The sequence below is a fragment of the Ricinus communis genome, chromosome 8 (assembly GCF_019578655.1).
Source record: "Ricinus communis isolate WT05 ecotype wild-type chromosome 8, ASM1957865v1, whole genome shotgun sequence".
Classification (NCBI taxonomy): Eukaryota; Viridiplantae; Streptophyta; class Magnoliopsida; order Malpighiales; family Euphorbiaceae; genus Ricinus; species Ricinus communis.
Window position 1 is genome coordinate 21,905,339 of NC_063263.1, and position 21,506 is coordinate 21,926,844.

Genomic DNA, 21,506 nt, shown 5'->3' on the forward strand with positions numbered 1-21,506 from the left:
ATAGAAAACTATCATTAACAAAAAACAAATGAGAAATACTAAGGGCCCGCCTACATACCTTGCATCCATGATTCTCACCATGGAGTTTCCCCCTCTTGATCAGAGCTGGGATCCCCTTTGCACACAGTATAAACAAGTATATAGAGAGAGGATCACCCTGCCTCAATCCTCTTTTGAAGGTGAATCAGCCCTACTTCTTCCCTATTGATCGAAACCACATATGATACAGAGGAGACACAAAGCATAATCCACTTATCCATTTCTAATCAAACCAGTTGGCTGATAGGATCCTTTAAAAAACCCCCACCTTACTCTATTTACTATTGTCCAACTTCAAAGCCACATCCCCCTTATGACTCATACTCCTCTTTTTCATGGAGCGAAGACACTCAAATGCAATCAACGCATTATCTGTGATGGATCTGTCTGGGATAAAAGCGGACTAGTTTTTAGATACAATATGAGAAAGTAGAACCTTTAACCTGTTAGCTAATACTTTTGCCAAAATCTTGTAGATCACATTACAGAGTGCAATAGGATGAAGATCCTTCTTTATCCTCCACCACTGATCCTCAATCTCCATCTTTCGAGCCTCGTGGTGTTTATATACAAACTAAAGAAAAATGTTAAGCATGATGCATCACATATCAGAACATATAAATCATGCATTTTCATTTTAACATATTCTCCATTCCTTGCTTACAACACCGAAATGTCTCTTGGAGATAGTGGTAAATTGGTGCACTTGCTTACAACACCGAAATATCTCTAAATCTGTATATACTGTATAGATATCACTAACCCATTTCATGAAAGCAAATAACTTGAAAAACAACAAAAGAAGATAAACTACATGTCTGCAATCATCGAGAAGAAATTAGGCCAAAAAGATTACACGTCTGCAATCACCAAGAAAGAAATCAGGCTGAAAAGATGCGCCCAAGTCTAATTGAGGCTCGGCTGAGCCCGTAGGAGTCAAATAGCACACAATAAGTTCTAAGAGAAAAGGGATGGTCCCAAGAATGATGTTGGGTACTATTAATAGCGAAGGTTCCATGGTAGTAGTTATAGGAAAACCTAATATAAGAGCAGCTCTTGGTTGTTGGTAAGGTCATGTGTTTCCCGACTCAGACCTCCTAGATGCTCCAGACCTGCTAGACTGATCAAAGAAGAAATAAGGGTCAAAATCCCATGATAAAAGAATGAAGAAAAAGAATAAGGTAACAAAAAATACTTGAAATATGGTTTCTTTATCTAAAGGCACGAGTCCTAGCAACTACCTTAGGGAAGCCGGCTACTTGCTTACCTTTGTTCTAATGGTGGCCTCCTCAAAATCCTCAAAGCCTTTAAGGCATTTTTCTAGCTCCTCATCAGAAAGATTCATCATCCAAAACATTAAAGAAGGTAGTGAGGAAGGTACACGTTGAAGGGTAGGACCTCTCTTCCAACTACAAATGTGCTCCCCTAAATACCATATCCTACAAGTAGGTCTAAGGAGCATAATCCTCGTAAACTCAATGTTTGCAGCGAATATCTCAATGACTCTGGTCCCTAAGCCAATCTGCGTGAATCTATAGACACGCTGAATGTGGTAAATATATCTATACTCAACTATTTAAATATAAACTAATAAAGTGTTTACTTTATCCTAGGTCAATGCATTGATCCACATGCAATGTGTTTGAATCTGTGCCCATTCGAAAGACACAGTACGGCTCGGGCCCCACCAACTCAAGAGAGAAGAAGATCTATCTATGCAAAAAAGGTTTAGCAACTATCAACAATCCAAGCTCTAGTGCTTATATATGCATCCAATTAGTCAGCACCAAAGACGATAATAAAGGAAAACACAAAAGAGAGGCAATAAATAAAAGAAGATATACATGAATAGCATGTCATAATCCACATAATCTTTTGCTCTTGCGGATGGTGACATCCAATTGCTAGTATAAATTATCTAGTGTATCAGCTTCTCAATTATAAAAAGAGAAATGGTAAAAGTCTTAGAGAAGGGCAAGGTAGTCAAGATCAAAGGAGCTATCTGAATCACAAAAAAAGATGGTCCTGAAAAGATAAACAAGAAAGGTTCAGACCATCTGATCCACTTCTCTAGAAGACTGAGGCTCGAATACCTTATAGTAGACCGTGATACTCTTGTAAGCTAGGCACCAAGTGCTCTTGCGAGTAGGCAACATTTCGAGAAACTCCATCATATAGTTATCATGAACAACAAAGCATTGCTCGTGAACCACATCATCAAAAGGAATAGGTGTATTTGAGAAGTCAATTCTCTTAATAATACATAGGAAAGAGAGGATAGTGTTAGCTTGTTGACTTGTGAACGTATGAATGATGTCCATCCACTTCTCTGCTAGAGCATAAATCAAAGTGTGGTTGGTCCTTCCAACAGAAGAAGGCAAAGTAGCCATAAAATGGCAAATTCTAGTGTCCTTAATCCAGGCTCGAACCACCTATGGTAGCTTGTTAAACCACTCTTAAGCCCCATAAAAGTTACTAAACAAGCGAATAGTTACCACATCATCTGTAAGGAGCCATAGAAACAAGTTTGGTATCGAAACACATCAGAAATAAATCCTATGTATGAAATACACTCAAGAATACATTCATAAGATTTTAGACCTACCAGAATTGGTATAGAGCCATTTAGCTTTATATAGAGCCGAATGGCTATGCATACAACTGAACAACTCTGCATCACAGCTGAATGACTATTTAAGTTCAGTTCAGCTGCACAATCGATCAACTATACACAACTGAATAGCTATACTCACAACCAAACGATTGTTCATCTTGTAGCAGTCTAATTTCTTATATTTCCCAAAATTATTGACAATATTTCATGAATCTAAGCATAAAATCGGTGGGTAATGCTGGAGAATAAAGAAAAATTACCTCATGCACAACAGATAAAGCCCGATGCATGTTTAATTCAACCAAAATAGAAATTTTCTTTCCTTTGACTAAACTCTAGTTATTTTGGTGTGACATTAGCAACGAAAAATCCTAATTTGGTGCAGATGGAGTGTGATTTATGGAGTATGATGAAGAGCTTGCCATTTTAGACACAAGTTTGGTGAATTTGGTGAAGAATTAAAGAAATAAAAAAACTAGAGAGAAAAGTGAGTTAGAGTAAAAAAAGAAAAAAAGAAAAAAAGAAAAAAGAAAGGAAAGATAGAAAGAGAAGTTGCATGTAATAAGAGAAAGGCGAATTCTCATTTTGGTCCCTAAATTGTCAAATTAATAGTTTAATACATTAGTGACAAATTAGTGAATTATCTATAATATCTATAATATAATTATCTTAAAGTACTATTTAAAGTTATCTTTAATTATCTTTACCTACTTCTAAGGTTTTCTAGTTTCTCTGGAAATGGAAATAGAAAAGGAAACTCAAGTTGGCAATTTTTGAGAAAGAAAGAAAGAACACAATGAGCTTCTATTATTCAGTTAAACACTCTGGAAGACACATACCTAGACCCTTTCATGGGTCGGGTCTGGGCGGGTTTGAGCCGGGCTTGACCGAGCCTAACTTGGTTTTGGACAAGCCCGAGCCCGTCCAGGCCTGAAAATTTTTTAATATCTCTGAGTCCAAGTGTGAGCTCGAAAGTTTTTGAAAAGTTCGGTCCGGCCAATTATTAAATTTATCCCAAATTGCAGTTGCGTTTAGATTTAGGGTTTTATTTTATTTAATATATTATTAATAACAATAAAATTATAAATAAAAATAATAGATAGCTAAGTGGTATATAGCATTTAATTATAAGTTGAAGGTTACAGGTTTGAGTGCTAGGTATGACATTTCTTTTTTTTCTCTCTAAACTAGACATCGGAGGGGCTGAACAACTCCTCAATCACGAGGGCTTTGAAACAAAAAATCCGGCTTAGAAACTGCCGGGCCGGGCCGAGCTTGGATTTTTATATAAATCCCAAGCCCGGCACAAGAAGTACAGGCTTTTTGTGTGTTCGGCCAGGCCGGGCTTGTACATAAAAATTGTTGTCCAAGCCCGGCCGAAGAGTGAGGGCCTGGGCGGGGCGGGCGGGTACCCAAGCCCATGAACAGGTCTACACATACCCATACCTGGTCTCCGAGATTTGTGGAGTAGCTGAAAATGGCAATAACCCGAGGATTCTTATATCATCTCATCTTTATCTTTTTTTCTTATTGATTTTTCTTATTATTTATTTATATTGTATTCTCGATTATGATTGTCGTATCTCTATTTTCATGGATTTGCTTAATTTACATGCTTGTTATTTCTTTTTTAATTATTTAGTTTATTGAATTTGTTTGCTTTTTCACATGCTATTAGTTAAGCTTGTTTGTTTATTTAATTAGGATTAATCACTAATTTAAGGAGATAAGTATGGTTTTCACATGGCAGTACTTAATTAGGATTTATAATATGTTTAGTTAAGTCTGCTTGTTTTCACATGTTAATAGGCTTTTAGTCAATTATTTTAATAGATCTGCCTGTTCCTGTATGTTAATAAATAATTGAGTTTTAATCATTCATTTAATTAAATATGTATGTTAATATTTAGATTAGCTTTTTCATCAATGTGTTTGCTTAGATTTTTCTGCTCTCATGTGATGATACTAATTATTTACTCGTTAATTAATTATTTGCCTAGATTTACTAGTTACTCATCTGTTCTTTTAGATTGGATTAGTTATTCTATCTTAATTGAAGATCTGTCTGCTTTACATGATAATGGTTAATTACATTTCTCTTATCTGCCTGCCTCACATGTTAATAATTAATTGGTTTTGATTTTTTTAGTTTCTATCGTTGTTAGTGTCTGTTTTCACATATTGATAATTTGGGTTTTCCATGTTCTGTCTTTTTATCTAATTTACTTTCTACTTTGTTTTATTTACTCTAATTTTATTATTTTACTAATTTTATTTGTATTTTGTGATTATTTTTGGTTTTGGAGTGTTTCTGGAACTTGAAAATGTTGAAATCAGACTGCTGAGCTGCCCACCACATCATACAATCATTCGGCTGTGTATAGTGTCCGTTCGATACTATGCACAACCAATCGACACTATGGACCTAATCTACCCTTTTTTCTTTTTGTGTATTTTGTCCTATTTTTCTATTTCAATTTTAATTTTTTTCTATTAATTGTGGGAGGATTATAATTTTTATTCTTTTTTTTTGCTTTCTTTAATTTTTTTTTTTTTTTTGTATCTTGTAATAATTAGTGAAAAATATAACTGAAGTGCATGTTAATTAAAATCAATTCTCCTAGACAATAGATATTAAAACATTTGTCGGTTGCATGAAATGGATATATTAATTAGTAAAAGATGGTAAATTTGATGAATAATTAAAATTGATTTAGACTGAAATAGTTTTGCTAACTCAATTGGACTAAATACTAAAATTTTTGCCAATTTCATGAAATCAATAGATTAACTAGGAAAAGGTGATAAATTGGACAAGTTAAATAAAATTGGACTAGAATTAGTAGATAATTGTTATGTTGTACTATTTGCTTGTATTGCCATATGCCATGATGTATTTTATAAGGAATAAATTTTTAATTAATAAAATCAAAGGTAAAAACACATAATTAGAGAAGTTAGTTTTTAAATCCATCTCTTAGTGTGGTGATATTTTTCTAAGGAATCCAAGTCCTCGTGATTATCCAGATGGCAACCTCATTCTCCAAAGTTAGTTTTTATGACCGGTTAGTGTATTTCTTATTATGTTGAAAAGTCTTATAATATTATAATCGTCCGTACATTTAGATTTGCACCAAAACCCGCTTCCTACAGTAGGCATTCAACATTCTATAAAAAATTAAATTGGGATCTTATAAAGAGGTGGCAACTTCACTAGCTCAGAAAAAGTTATGATAAAAATGATGGTGAGAAGCTAGGAAATCTTTCAATTTGTAGAAATTTGGTAGATAGTCTATTATGCCTGCCAGCAACTCTATCCTACTTGTATTTTGTGGCAAGGCCCATGAGTGAGTGGGGTGGTGGTATTTGATGACGTGAAGAGTACCTCTAACTATGTTTTTTTTTTTTTTTTTTTTCTCTCACTTGGTGCAGAAATCATTGTTGAGATTCTAAGAAGCAAGAAGTGATGGCTCAGTCCAACAAAAATGGAGTATATTTCGGTTTCAGCTACTGCTAACTGTTGGATTTTGACAGGAGATTAGGAAACAAAGAACACAAAACATAAGAGCTTTAAAGCATAAGAGAAAAATTCAGAACATAAAACGCGTAAAGCCAGAAATTTAAGACAAAAATCTCAGCAGAAAATAGAATATTTTCTTCCTCTTTTTCTTCGTTATTTCACACAAAAGTTATTCTGTTACAAACATTCTCCTCTAAAGTTCTCAATATCTTTTTTCACTCTTTTTGTTGATACGTTTTCATCAACACATATTGCATATACACAGCAGCAAGTTTAGCTTTCAACTAGCTTTTCACTATTATAAAATATCACATTAAAATCAGGGAAAGGTCTCAACATTGACTAAGAAACTTGGTTGCTTTCTGATTTGGGGTACGATCAGAGTTCACCAACTAAGCTTGATTCTGACATAAATATGCAATACAACTGCCACTACTGAAAATCTTGTCCAACATGTATGATAGGACCAAACAGATAAATGTGAAATTTCACACCAACAGAGAAGCTGAGAAGAATTTGGAGGTCAAACTTATTACCTCTACTACCTTTTGACATTCATATAAAACCAAAGCTTTATTCTGTAATCTTGTAACCTAGATTTCATGAAGAATGATCAGGTTAAATTTAACATGCCCATTTTTTTGTTCCTGACTAATTCAATTGGACTTGAATAAAAGAAACACTTGTTCTCTTCTTTTATTTTCCTCCTCTCTTCTCAGATGAACGTCGAGAAGTACTTCAGATCAAATTGCGATAATGCAAATTGGCAATGTATAAAGTGAGAACAGATAAAGTAAATACAGGAGACAAATGACCATGTACGCAATGATGTACAACCTGTATGGTAGCTACGTCATTTTTTTACTTGCTTTTATCTGTGGCTTCTTACTGGTAAACTGGAGTCTAACACGCCCTTTATTGGTCAGTTTAACCCCACGGTGGCGCTGAAACATTTTCCACCAGCCCTTCTTGTGACCACGTTGGATTCCACCCTTGGGTAGATCTGATTTCTTTGAATGCCTAACATGCCTTATCAACCCTTGCACCAGTGCCTGAAATTGTCCAACCTGATTATTCTTACTAATGGTTGATTTTCTCACTTTCCCAACTGCTTGTTTCTCGTAAACCTTTTGCTTGTTTCCGTGGTCTAAAATTTTGTGCATGTTCTTCCACATTGATGTGGTTTGAGCCCTCCCTTTACGATCACCATGACTATCATCCCTGTCAGTGTCAGTTTGTTGATGGTGGTGATGATGGTGGTGGTGGTGGTGGTGGTGATGAAATATTAGCCTTAATTTGTTCTTCAACCTTTTCAGCCGTCCAATTGCTTTATCAGGACTTGATCTCAATATTCTTCTAGGACCTGCAGCCTTACTTGCAGGACCTACATCTACTTTCCTGTAACTTCCTGAACTATAAGGAGGAGAAGAGTTACTCCTACTGTCATATAAACTACTTTCAGGAGTCACATTACGGAACCGCCCTGGCATGTTATCACCGCTGCTGGAGCTGGTGCTGAATTTGGTTTCCGGCCGACTTGTCGAGCTATAGGAAGTGGTAGAACTCGACATGGAAATCTGGCCTGTTTCTTGGTGATAAGGGAATGTCTTTTGCTGATGTAGACCACCCACAATCGGCCTCTTGGTGTTCATCCCTCTATTCCTGTTCAGGCGATCTCTCTTACGCAGAGGTGGGGACTCATTACGTAGCAGCATTGGCTTCATAATCAGCTTCTTCACTGAATCAGGGAGGGAACTGCTGTCTTGGGTTGTCTGATTATGCAGCTTCTTCTTCATCATCTTAACCGTATGGCTAGGAAGATTTATCATGCTAACATCCTCACTCGGCTTCATAATCAGCTTCTTCACTGAATCAGGGAGGGAACTACTGTCTTGGGTTATCTGATTATGCAGCTTCTTCTTCATCATCTTAACAGTATGGCTGGGAAGATTTATCACGCCAACATCCTCACTCGGAGGGATCCGAAAGCCATGAACATACTGATATGTCAAAGATTCATTAGCCTGACTTGGTGCTCCACTTACCCGCTTCACTCGTCCCAAATTGAAATTCATGTTCTGACTCTGGCCTGGGCACAGTAATTCAACTGCCCGGGAAATCTTGCCATTAGGGGTCATTCTATTCTCAGGAGCAGAAAGTTTTTCCCTCTTCCCCAAAACCAAAGTTCCTTTGCTAGTGTCATCGGTGGTATGACCGAATTTGCTTGTTGCAGTTTCTTCTATTTTTGGTTGCATGATAGGAGTAGCAGTAACTTCTGTTGGATCAAAAATACCTGCAGAACCAAGCTGCAAAGTAAAAATGCTAGATTCAACAAGTTTAATTGAATTGGACACTTGTTTAGAGAAGTCACTTGCTGTTTCCGCTTGTTTATTACTCGTCACTGGTCTTAGGCCACCCAAAAAGTCTATCGCTTGTCCATTGACTCCATATTCATCTGTGTAGTTACTGTCTTCCCTCTGTGGCCTCACACTCGCTTGCTGACAAACTCTGCAGCGTTTCTTTCTTTCCTGAGATTTACTTTGTGAGGAAAGACTCAGTCTTGATTGCTCGGAAACTGCCTGAACAAGCGAAGGCTTGATAAGTAGTGATTGGTCAGTATCTGATTTTGGCGAATTGTTTCCATAAGAATTAGACTGAATTGCAGCAATTGAAGGCTTGGATGATGTAGGAGGCTTCCAATTTGACAAGGCTGTGGCCTGCATAGGTTTGGACAAACAGGGTGTGCCCGATCGCTCTGCAGTAGCTATCATCTGTATGGAAAATAAGACTGCTTCAGGAATCATAACTGTTTACATTATACTACCACTAGAGAATGCAGAGAACGATTTTATTGCTGCAAAAAAAACTGTATTTCAGAGAGATAACTTTAATAGTATAGAACTCGCAAAACTCATAAAATGCAATGCAGAAGTAGCAATAACAATAACCAAAATCGACCCAAAAAAAAAAAAAAAAACCTGAGAGTGGATGCATAAAAAGTTGTCTCTAGCAGTATCTAACAGATTCTTGAAAAGTATTCTTGCTCTATCATCCACCTGTTAACAGAGAAACAATCAGTCTTCGTAATGACATAGAATTTTGAGAGAAGAACTTAAACTTGCATGACGATAGAAAGAAAGGGTCATTTTTTTATGTGATAAAAAGAGGGCTTACAGTTACGTACATCTAAACAGGAGGTTTGGAGCAGCCCATACAGTTTTCTCAAGGCAAGCAAATCCTTCTTCAGTTCTTCCTGGACTTCTAATTCCGATTCCATTCCTAGTGGGTTCAGAATTTGCTACGACATCTTTGCAGTGGCAGTTGGAGTGGGTTATATTACATTGGCAATGGCGGTGAACAAATCTCAGCCCTTAGATGAAAACAAGCCTTTTATCTTCAACCCTCGGATATTTATGAAAATGTAAAATACAAAATCTTCACCACTCTGATATATTACACTTAACAGTTTTAAATGCTTAAATTTTAAATAATCATATAGTGACACATATTTATAATTTTATTATATATATATTGGCCATCTAATAAATATGAAATAGCCAAAAGAAATTCTTTTTAGAACATAAAAGAAATATAGATTTCCTAAATCTAGTATTAAATTGAGTTTTTCTTTTTTCTAATTTAGTCAATGAAAGTGCCAGTGCCACAAAGGAGACGAGTCGTGGGAAACTGCACTCCTAGAGGGACTGTCTCCAAAATGCCCCTCCAGATGCTACAAAAATTACAATAATCTCCTTGCTTTTTTCTATTTTTCCGAATTTTCACTATTTTATTTTCTATGAAAACAAAACAACATAAAATCAAAATGATCAAGGCTAGAACTTGAAATAATGAAATGCGAAATAATAAAAAACGCTTAAGGATATTATACGAACCCGACTCGGCCTTCCAATTGCCATTTCTACTTTGGAGTGGAGTAGGATTTATGTACGAGGTGCAATTGTGACTAAGTGATGATAATTCTTCAATAATAAAATACATTTAACTAGCCTGTCAAAAGCAGGATGCATTTGTTCAAATAGGCTAGCAAATTCCTGAACAAATTAAGTAAAACTCCAAGTCTTTTTTTAGGATGAGTAATCTTACTGAAGCAACATGTACACCGTATAAAGATGAAATATTGTTTAAGACCTTGTATTACAAGAGTATTTGACACAGTTGTTGACAAAATGTTCGAATCAACATCACATACAGACACGATTGTGTTACAAGAAACAATTGGAGGCATCATCACAGATCTATAACATAGAATGGGGTATTAACAAAATAATGCTGCATGCACAGCACCAGTTGTAGTCCATGTCCAACTATACAAGAAAAGAATAAGAAGACAACTTGATCAAGCAGGCCTTGACTTGATGGCCCTCAGGTCAGTTGCAGAAACTCAGGAGTAAAATAGATCCTGAACTGTAATAGGACTACAAATGCCAGACAAGCTCTGGCCAGACCATGCTGAATCAGCAAGAAAAGAGTTAACTCTTTGTGAAGGATTATAGAGATCCCACCAGACAAAAGCAGAAGGCTGATTGCAGGCCATTGCTGCTGAAAGACAACTGATAATTGCACCATGCAAACCGAGCCCACAGCAAGCATTCTTTGAATCTTCAAAACCTACATCATGGTCAGGTCGACTCAAGTAAGTAAAACTCTGATACTCCAGTAGCAATGCAAAATATATGCATACATTTTCCTCATTCCATTGACTGAGTAAATAAAAAACTATCAGGCACCATGTTCAGAACAATTAAAATGATGCATTCTTGGAGCTGGCAATTATGAATTAACCTCTTCTAGGGTTTGATACAGAATATTAACAAGAACTAATAGTTCCTAGATAAGATCTCTTCTTAATATGATTCAAAAGAAATTGCATAACCACTTTTATTGCTGACCTCATTTTGAAATTGTCTTATGAAAACTACAAGCGGCAATAGGCATAAATAATGAATTATATGATCAGAATACTTGAAATTAAATTCGTCAGTGCAGATACACCATAGGTTCATTCTGAAACATAAGCAATTATGCTGGTCCCTTCTCACAGACCAATGACTAGTCCCTATTCAGTTCAACAAATTCAGGACCAAATCAGCAATTTGGTGACAGAGTGATAGTATAGTATGAAGATGGGAGTTTTAACATCATCATTCAAGTGGGGTCTTGCAGCAAACACTGTTCAGAACATATAAAATTTTGAAACAAGTATTCTTTTTTTCCCAAAGAAGGTGATTAGTTCATAAATTTCTCAATCTAATCAGTTTAAATCAAACTTAAGCTGAAGCTACAAACCAGTAATGATGAAAAGTTTCATACCAAAAAGTAATGGATTGGCTATGATCTCCATAATTCCTTGGTATGCATCACAGAATATGATCTGAGCATCAGGATACTCTGAATTGAGCTCAATGATGTGCTCATCCAGCATTATATTGTATTGCAAAACCAGTTCATTTATCTCTTCCAAACAACCCCTTCCATCAACAGCAGTGGCATTGTGCCAATCGGAAACTGTACGCGGTGTGCATCCCAAAGGCAATATGCCCATGCATACGATCTTCCTAACATTTGCATCATAAAGGCTCCTTATAGCATGAACTATCTGATTGACCAGAATGCGAGCAAATTCTTGGCCACTGTACTTCAGCATTATGCCAGAAGAATTGCCAAGGAAAAGGTCAACATAGTCATCTCTTCCAAACGAGAGGTAAAATATGGAGGATCTGATAAAATGCTGAGCAGTTTCCTCACTTAGCTGGAGCTGCAACAGCTGAAAAGTTTCAAATACTTGACGTAGTTGTTGGTTAAGAGACTGATGGCTCTGACTCTCAGATTTTATAATTGTTGAATGTGCTGAACCATAATTCAAACCGTATCTTATCCCTTCAATCGATCCATCCTGACCGAAAAATAGTGACGTATTTAACAATCCCATCTTCTCAGCTGCACTAGCAGTAGAATCTTATTAGTTACTGCTAAAATGCATCTCTAGTTTAACTCTATATATTGCAGATAGCCCATGCCAAAATTTTCTAATAATCGTTTGTGTTGTACTTGCAAACTAATGACCATTGTGCTTATAAAGTTCTTCTTTAACCATAGATAGATAGTATGTCATAGATAAAAATTCAAGTACAACTCAACATGAGTACATGTTTGAACCCTCATCTGGGATTGTTCTGCCTAACAAAATCAACTAAAGAGGGCTTTGTTTGGCTAAATAATGAGCCATCCAATTTGGTTTCTTCTAACTACTGGTTCAACAATATCTATAGTCTCCACCACAGCAAAAGTGTTGTGCCAAAAGTTCAACCAGTTCTACTCCTATTCTTACTGATGCAACTTATTGTTTTATCATAATTCTTAAGAAATGAGTAAAAAAGTAGTTAAAAGCAAGACTACATATAGAAAAGAGAAATTGCAAGAAACAGTGTTAGTTACAGATTGAATTTTATGAAACAAGCAGGTTTATTGTTTCCACGGAACTGAATGACACCATTAGAGAAGATCAAGAATTTCCAATTCTTGAATGAAGAATGGGAAAAAAAAGAACCAGTTCATCAATTGAAGCAGCAAAAACAAAAGAGCACTGAATTGCGTACAAGATTCAAGAAAAGGAGAAACCAAGAAACAAAATGTGAATTCTACTTGGAGAGAGAAAGATGTATACCAAGAAGATAAGGAAGAAGCGTATTATCAGACCCATCACAAGGAACCAAAGAAAAAGTGCGGTGAAGGAAAGGGTAGAAAGGATTGTTTTCTCCACAATCAACAGAAGAATCACCCATTATATACATGGCAGGTACCAGTGATGACCCATTTCCATTTCCCATTAGAGAAGGGTTGCTTTTATCCGTGATAAACTGCCCATTAGTACTGATCAAGCTCATCGAGATAGCAAGAAAACTGACAAGAAACATTGTTCTCGTTCTTGCTTGTTATTGAATCTTCAAGCGTTTAATAATCAAACCCTCTTCTTCTTCTTCTTTCTTGGTTTCTTAAGCTTGTTAGTTGCTTCCCGCTGTTTTCTTTCCACTATGGTACGATGCTAACGCGTATTCTATTTCTTTCTTTTTGCTGTTTTGCAAAACAATAATTACAAAAATAACAGAACAACTTATTAATTTCACATTTTTAAAAGTTATAATTTATTATATAAATTTAGTCAATTTTTAAGATGGAGTAGATATAGTATCTCCATAGAAGGTTTTAAATTGTTCATATTAACATTTTTAAAAGATAAATATAAAAGTATATATAAATTTATTAAAATTTAATAATAAAATATTTAAATTTTAAAAGTTATAATTTAATATAAAAATTAAAAGTAGTAACATTTAAATGCTTTGATTTTCTAATTTTTATAAATGATTGAAGAAAAAAAAAAAGGATTCCTTTTTTAAGGTACGTTATGTACATGCATATAGATAATTGATATCTGGACATATAAATATGACCCGTTATATATATGTAAGGAGCCATTTGTTTAGAAGAAATTTCATGGTTGACTGTTTTTTGCTGAAATTTTTCATTTATACGGTAGTTTTTTTATTTATACGATATAAATTTATTTTTATACTGTTATTTTGTTTTTATCTCTCATTTATACTGTTTTTGTTTTGTTAACTTTTAACTACTTTGTTTTCCACATATTTCTCTTTTTCTTTTTCCTTTTTAGTATATCTATTTTTTAAATTTAAACTTTATTTCGTTTATCTTTTTATGATTTTGAAAGTTGATTTTTCTCAATCTGTTGCTTAAAATTAGGAGTAATAACAAGCTTTTAATGAATAATAGCCCGATAAATTTAATTTTTATTGTGAAATCTAACAGTCGGATTTTGAGAAAGTTGATTAAACTTTCCTTTTTTGAAAACGAAATATGTAAGAAGAAAGTCAGTGAAGTTAGATTAAAAAAAGAAGAATAATATTGTTAAAGAAATAAAGAAAAAATCAAGCAAAAAGAGGTTGCATGCAGTTTGAGATTCTTTAAAATCGTTAAAGAAAATAAAAAATGTGAGTAAGTATTCTGCACCGAGGCGATAGAAAAGAAGAAAAGTTGTGGCTGAAGAAGTTGTTCCTAGTTCAAGGAAGCTTCAATCTAGAAAATCTCCATTGAGGAACCTATTTCTCGTCCTTTGAAGGTATATCTTTTAAAAAAAATTGAATAGATATATATGAAAAGATTTGTATGCTTCTTTCTTTTTTGTGTCTTATTTTTATTTTTATTAATTTTTAGTCTATTTAAAATATATTTGAAAGATACTAATAAAATATTTAAAATATTTTCTTCTATGATTTTTGTATATTAGTATATCTAAAGTATACGGTTGATATACTTACCTATTCATTTTTAATTTTAGGTTGTTAGTATATAAGATTTTATTACTTTCTGTGCGTATTGTAGTTTATTGATTTTGTATTTAGATTCTTTTAGTTTTTTATGAACTTGATTTTTTATTTAAAAAAGATATATTTAAGATAATAAAAAGATATAACAAATTAGTATATTATTAAAGTAATTGAAGCTTAGTTTATTTTTTGATTTTTGTATATCAAGATATTTGAAAAATAGTATTTTGATACTAAAAAGATATTATTCACTAGGATATTCTTAAAATGATTTAAGTATATTTTGCTTTTGTTTTTGTAAGACTTGCTACTTAAAGTACACTAAAAAAATATTTTTATGATATATACTATTTTTGATTGATTTTGTGATTGGTTTCTTTAGTTTTGTCTGACTTTGTTGTTGTCTATGAAAAAGATACTATTTATATAGTAAAAAGATATGATATAGCAATATACTTTGAAAAATTGAAATTTATTTTATTTTAATTTTTCTAAAGTAGGATATTTAAAATATACTGTTTATATACTGAAAATATACTAAATATTATGATATTATTCAAGTGATTTGAGTTTTTTTTTTTTACTTTTTATTTTTGTATAACATTATGTTTAAACTATACTCTTGAGATCTTAGAAGATATTATTCACTAGTATACTATTAAAATTATTGAAGTATACTTTTTTCTTTTTTTGTAAAGCAGTATACTTAAAGTATATTGTTCATTATGTGTCTTTTAGTTTTGTTCCTTTGTATAGATTATACTAATAATAGTTTAATGATATACTTAATTTTTCTTTTCCTTTGTTCATATATTTTTTTGTACCTTCTATTCCATTGTAATTTTAAATTGTTAGAAGATAAGGTTTCGCTATTTTTATGTGGGATTTATAGTTGATTGATCTTGAAGTTGATTTCTTTAGTTTTTTTTTTCTGAATTTTTTGTTGCCTATGAAAAAGATACTATTGATATACTAAAAAAATATAATATATCAGTAAATTGTTAAAATAATTAAAGTTTATTTTATTTTAATTTTTTTAGAGCAGGATATCTAAAGTATATTGTTCAGATACTGTAAAGATACTATATATTTGGATAGTACTAATGTGTTTTAATTTTTTTTAGCTTTTTATTTTTATATAATATTATATTTAAAGTATACTGTTTATTTTTTTATTTTAATTTTATTGTTTTGCATATAGTATACTAATGATATATTGTTGTTTTCTTTTTTCTTTTTGTGTTTTGTTAATATGTTTTTCTTTCTTTATTTGTAATATACTAATAATATATTAATGATATACTTTATGTTATTTTATTGTAGAAGTGAGATTTCAAAATTAAACCAGAAAATCATTTTCATGCTAAAGTTGGAGTTTTTTTAGAAGAATATAATTAGGAAAACTCTTTCAGAATCTCAATTAGAGTTGTTTAGAAAGACATGCTTTGGACATTTTTTAAATATGAAGCAATTGAAGTTTCAACCTCAACTTATTCATTTTTTATTGTTGAGGGAGGTTGAATATGATAGAAATAATTAGCTTTAGGTTTGCATCAATAGAGTTAAATTGGAATTCTTTTCCTTTCTAAATTTGTTGTTATTAGTGGATTGAAATGTGTTAGTGAGGTTAAGAAGTTTAGATTTGGTAATTCTACTAATAGATTATTAAGAAGTATTTTAAAGGAGTTAAGCAAATAAATAGACAATTTGTTGAATATTTTTTTAGCAAGAGATGGGAGAATAATGATGTTGATGCGGTAAAGATTATTGTTTTATATTTTATTGAAATGTTTTTGTTAGCTGCATCAAAGATGAAAGCTGTTGAAATGCATTACATTAATATTATTAATAGTGATACTTTCAATGATTATTCTTGGAGAATAGAAGCTTTTCATCTTTTAATTCATTCTTTGAGTTGTAAGAATGATTCTTTGAAGGAGAAAAATGATGGTTTCTATTATAGGATATATGGTTGTCTAATATTTTTTAAGTGTAATTTTATGAATGTTGTAAATATTCTTATAGAAATCTTGATGTTAATGATGGAATTCAAGTACCACATATATTAAAATGAGATGCTTCTACATTTTCAACTTACAACTATCTTGAGCAACCCTTTTTCTTTTCTCCATCTCCGGTAATTTTTATTTTGTTATAATATTGATTTTATTTTTATATTTTATATTTTTTTACTGTTTTATATTATTTATTAATTATTATTTTTTGTTTATTTTGTAGTTGTGTTTAAAAAATTATCGTTTTTTGGAATGAGGAGAAAGAAAAATTAAATTTGAAAGGTCTTTTCAATAAAGAAAAGGAGAAGCTTGATGAGGCTACTGTTGAGTTTAATGTTGTTGGTTCTCTTTCATTTGTTGGACCGTCTACTTCAATATATTCTTTCAAGGTTGAAGTCTTTAGACAATTAGAAATTTTATCAACTAATCAAGATAAGTTGGCGAGAGAGTTTTATTATCATCAAATTACCATATTTTTTCAAAGATTTTAGAAATTTACAACTTATTATCTGATATTGAGTTGAAGTTGCTAGGTGGTTGTTATGGAGCTGATACCTTAGATTTTGGTGGTACTTATTTTCAGGTAAATCAATTGTCTAATTAGATATTTTAAATATATTTCTTGTATATCTTTTCTTATATTTATTTTTTAAATTATTAACAAATTAAAAGTATATTTATAATATATCTTTTATTTATATTTTAAAATTTATTATATTGAATTCTATATTCAGTTAGTGAATCTATATTAAAAATATATCTATAATATGTCAGTTTAATTATGTTTGAGTATTTTTTTATTCTAATGTTAATCTATACTTTTAGTATTCTAATTATATTTGTCTTAATATTTTAGACCGTTGATGGACAGTTTGGAGATAAGAATGTAAATGATTCTGTTGATGCTGATGATGATGGAAAGAATGCAATGAAAACAAATAATGAGAAAACTATTATCCTATGTCTTTTAATAATTTTATATTTTAATATTTTAATATTTTATTATTGTTCTAATAAATTATTTTATTTTATTTTATTTTGGTTATAAGGTTTATAAAGCTAAAAATATTGGAGGTACCGGTGATGTAATGGAAATAAATGATGAAAAAATTGATGAGGTATGTAGTAATTCTTTTTTTACATTAAAAGAAACTTCTGAGAAATTTATAGTATACCTTTCGTGTTTTCTTTTCTTTATGTATAATTGACTTTTGGTGGTATTACAAGATTATTATTTTTATTTGCACTTCTTATGGAACATTTTTTCTAAACATTTTTTTAGGAAGTAGAAAAAAGAAAATAAAATGATGTTGAGAATTTAAATCAAAATAATGATAATGATAATCATGGAGAGGTAAAAGAAGATGATAATGATGGTGATAAAGAAAAGAAAATTATAGTGATGAAAATAAGAAGTGGTGATGAACAAGTAGAAGATGATGACGGTAATGAAAAGCCTGAAGATGATGAAGATAAAAGGGATAATAATATAAAAAAGAGACATTCTAATAATGATGATGATGGTAAAAGACCTGATAAACATAATATTGTCTTAAATGAAAGTAATATTAGCGTTAAAAATATTGAAAAGAGTAGTGGTAGTGGTGATAAGAGAAATGGAAAGGAAGTTAGAGGGGAATGTGTTCAATATAATGGAAAAACTAAAGTTGGTGGTGATAATGTTGATGATTACTCTTATTTTTATTTTCAGATATTTTTTGTTAATTATTTTATATGTTTAGATTGATTTTTATTATATCTTTTATTTGTTAATTTGTTGATATTTTATCTTATTTTAATTTTTTAAAATATTAGTTAAGAATTTAATAGTCAAAATTTTGAAAAAGAAGGAGTTTAGTCTAGTTCATCTTTCTTTTTTAATAATACTGATTCTAAATTTTTTTCAAAAGTCGATAATGTTGTTAATGTTGTATTTTCGATGAAGTCAACAAAGATATTTTTTACGAAAAGATACTAAATATATATTTACAATATATTATTATTTTCTTTATTAGCCTTTCATATGAAATGATATTGTTATGATATTTTTAATATACTTTTTTTTTATTAGTATTTCATATGAAATGATATCGTTATGATATCTTTAATATAATTTTTTTCTTTATTTATAATTCATATGAAATAATAATATTATGATATCTTTAAGTTATTATATTGATTATATTCTTAATTTTATTTTATTTTTATAGACTGATGAATTTGAAATTCTAAAATTCCTCCTATTTAAATTATTACTCATGTTCATCCAAAAATGGATGTTAGGCTTACTTTTTATTTGCAATCTCCCATTTTAAATGAATTTGGTTCATCTAGAGAAATTGATTTTTCTGAAACTGGAAAGAAAGTTGTGAAGGAATTATATCCTTTTGATAATAATATTGGAGAAGATCCAAGATTTTTAGACCGAGAAGATTTTGATATTTGGATTGATGAATGATTGAACAAGAGGAATAAGTAATATTTATTTTTATAATTATATTCTTTTATTCTTTTGAGTTTTTTTTTAATTTTTATGTTTATTTTATTTTATTATTTATTGTAGGAAGAAAGTTTATATTGGACAAAGTAATGTGATTTGTCATAGTTTTGATTTTAGTTGTAGTACTATTATTATAAAATATGGTTTCATCAGTTGCTTAATTATGGTGAATTTCTTCCAAGATCTGTAAGTTTTCTTATTTAGTTTTAAGTTTTTTAATTTTTTTATATTTTTTATTATCTGTTAAATAAGAATATACTTAAATGATATTGACAATATATTGTTTCTTATAATTAGTTATGTTATATTTTTCAGCATACTGATGTAATACTCTATTAGTTGAGGAAGAAGAGGAAGTACTCAGAACATATAAAAGTTAATTTCATTATTATTAATGATTTCTTTGATCATCACATTCCTTTGTTGTACGATCTCTACAAGAAAAAGAATGAATGTGCATCTGTTATTTCTATGAAGTATGTGGTAGCTAATTATATAAAAAGTTTTTTAACATACTACACCACTCCTTATATAAAAGTTGATCACATGCTGTTTCTTATCAATGTTAAGACTGAGAGTCATTGGATTTTAGGACGATTAATTTTTAAGGATGGGTGCATTTATGTGTATAACTCTAAGAGGTCTAGTCTTCATAACAAGAGAGCAGCTACAGTAGTTGAGCCATATTATGTTTTGTTACTACAGTTTTTTTCAATTCTTGGGCCTTTTTCTTATCTTTGAAATGATATTGATACTGCTTTTGGTCTTATGAAGAAAAATCTATAACTTATCCTTTCATTGTTTCCATAGTTGATAACTTGCATCGTCAAACTTCAAGGTATTTATTTTACTTTAGTCATATTCTTGTAATTTTAATTAGTTGATCTTTTATTCTTTTAGTGATTGTGGTATTTTTATTCTTGCTTTTGCTCAGTATTTTGCATCTAGTGTTGACATGTCTATTGCGAAATTTAATGTTGCTGATCTGCATAGCCGGTATGTTATTGCTCTGTATAATTATGCATGATTCAGAAAAATTAATAGAGTAGTTAGTGAGATAGAGGATTGTAAAAAATCTAAAGAAAGAAAAGATTTAAAGTAAAAAAAAAAAAGAGTAGTGAAAGATTAATGTTTTTAGCTTTGAATATATTTTAGTTTTTATAAGTATTTCATTTATATGATATTACTGTTGGAAATATTATTATTTTGGTTATTGGTAGGATAATTTTTATGATATTGGTTATTTACTTTTTGTTTTGTTCATTTTGCTATATAATTGTTTATCCATTATCAGAAAAATTCTAAGATTTTAGAAATATACTTTTAGTATACTAGATTTCTTTTGATTATAATTATATATATTATACGATAGTTTTAATATACTCATAAGATATTTTTAATATATTTTTTCTTTGGTTAAATTGAAAATGATAAAGATTGATTCAATTCTATTAGATTTAACAATAGAAGGTATCATTAATTTAGTGATGCTGTAAAATCGAATAATGAAACAAGAGAAAGAAAGAAATTTTTACTTTTTCATTATTCTAGATTATTATGTACAATTAATGAGGAATTATACCATTTCTGTTTTATTGAAGTCAAATATATATTTTAAGATATTTTGAAAATACCAATAAGATAGTTGTAATATATTTGTTTCATATGCTCAAATTGATTTTTTATAAGTTGACAAATATTTATTTAAGTCTAATATATTTAAAGAAGGTATCATACATTTACTGATTATCGAAATTATAAAATTGAATAAGAAGTTCCATCAGTCCTCTTGTATTAGAGTTATATATATCATGAGATATGATTAATATACCAAAAATATTCTTGTAATATACTCATAAGGTATTGTTAATATACTCAAAAGATATTTCAATATATTTTTTCTTTGTTTAACTTGATATCTTAAAAATGATAAATATTGATTCAATTCTATTAGATTTAGCAATAAAAGGTATTATGAACTTACTAATATCGTAAAAGGGAATAAAAGAAATAAGAAAAATGAAGAAGTTCTCACTTTGTCATTGTTCTAGATTATTATATACAACTAATGAGTAATCATACCAGTTTTCTTTTACTAAAGTTAAATATATGTATAAGATACTTCTAATATACTAATAAGATATTTGTAATATTTTTTTTTATTTGCTTAAATTGATATGTTGTAAATTTATGAACTTTCATTCAAGTCTAATAGATGTAAAGAAGGTATCATGCATTTATTGATTATTAAAGTATAAAATTGACTAAGAATTTCCACTAGTACTCTTGTATTAGAGTTATATACATTATAAGACACAATTAATATACTACAAATATTTTTGTAGTATACTTTCTCAGTAAAAAATTTTATATTTAGATTCATATATTTGAAATTTAAAATAAAATTCATAAAGTATAAAAGTGACAATGAATAAATTCTATATTTTCTATA

General features: G+C 30.6%; 2 protein-coding genes and 1 long non-coding RNA gene across 5 annotated transcripts; all 3 read right to left on the minus strand.

Moving 5' to 3' along the window:
- Positions 1-645: 645 nt before the first annotated feature.
- On the minus strand, positions 646-3,492 carry LOC107261455. 2 transcript variants are annotated; one of them, XR_007217175.1, is made up of 3 exons: positions 2,914-3,487; positions 1,307-2,542; positions 646-1,159 (listed from the first exon to the last, which is right to left on the minus strand). It is a non-coding gene; the product is annotated as an uncharacterized LOC107261455 (long non-coding RNA). The 2 variants fall into 2 exon arrangements; XR_003079445.2 differs by lacking the exon at positions 1,307-2,542 and having other exon boundaries at positions 2,914-3,492.
- Positions 3,493-6,445: 2,953 nt separating this feature from the next.
- On the minus strand, positions 6,446-10,202 carry LOC8267287. 2 transcript variants are annotated; one of them, XM_048378738.1, is made up of 4 exons: positions 9,358-10,202; positions 9,152-9,229; positions 8,545-8,944; positions 6,446-8,466 (listed from the first exon to the last, which is right to left on the minus strand). In XM_048378738.1, exons 1-4 carry the CDS (start codon positions 9,448-9,450, stop codon positions 7,022-7,024), a joined length of 2,016 nt encoding a protein of 671 aa, XP_048234695.1. In that variant the 5' UTR covers positions 9,451-10,202; the 3' UTR covers positions 6,446-7,021. The 2 variants fall into 2 exon arrangements, with proteins under 2 accessions (XP_048234695.1, XP_002521632.1); XM_002521586.2 differs by having other exon boundaries at positions 6,446-8,944.
- A 96-nt stretch (positions 10,203-10,298) lies between these two features.
- Positions 10,299-13,257, minus strand: LOC8267286 (GDSL esterase/lipase At1g71250). The gene is made up of 3 exons (XM_048378739.1): positions 12,859-13,257; positions 11,505-12,131; positions 10,299-10,802 (listed from the first exon to the last, which is right to left on the minus strand). The coding sequence occupies exons 1-3, from the start codon at positions 13,106-13,108 to the stop codon at positions 10,576-10,578; spliced, it is 1,104 nt and encodes a 367-aa protein (XP_048234696.1). The 5' UTR covers positions 13,109-13,257; the 3' UTR covers positions 10,299-10,575.
- Between the last annotated feature and the right edge of the window lie 8,249 nt (positions 13,258-21,506).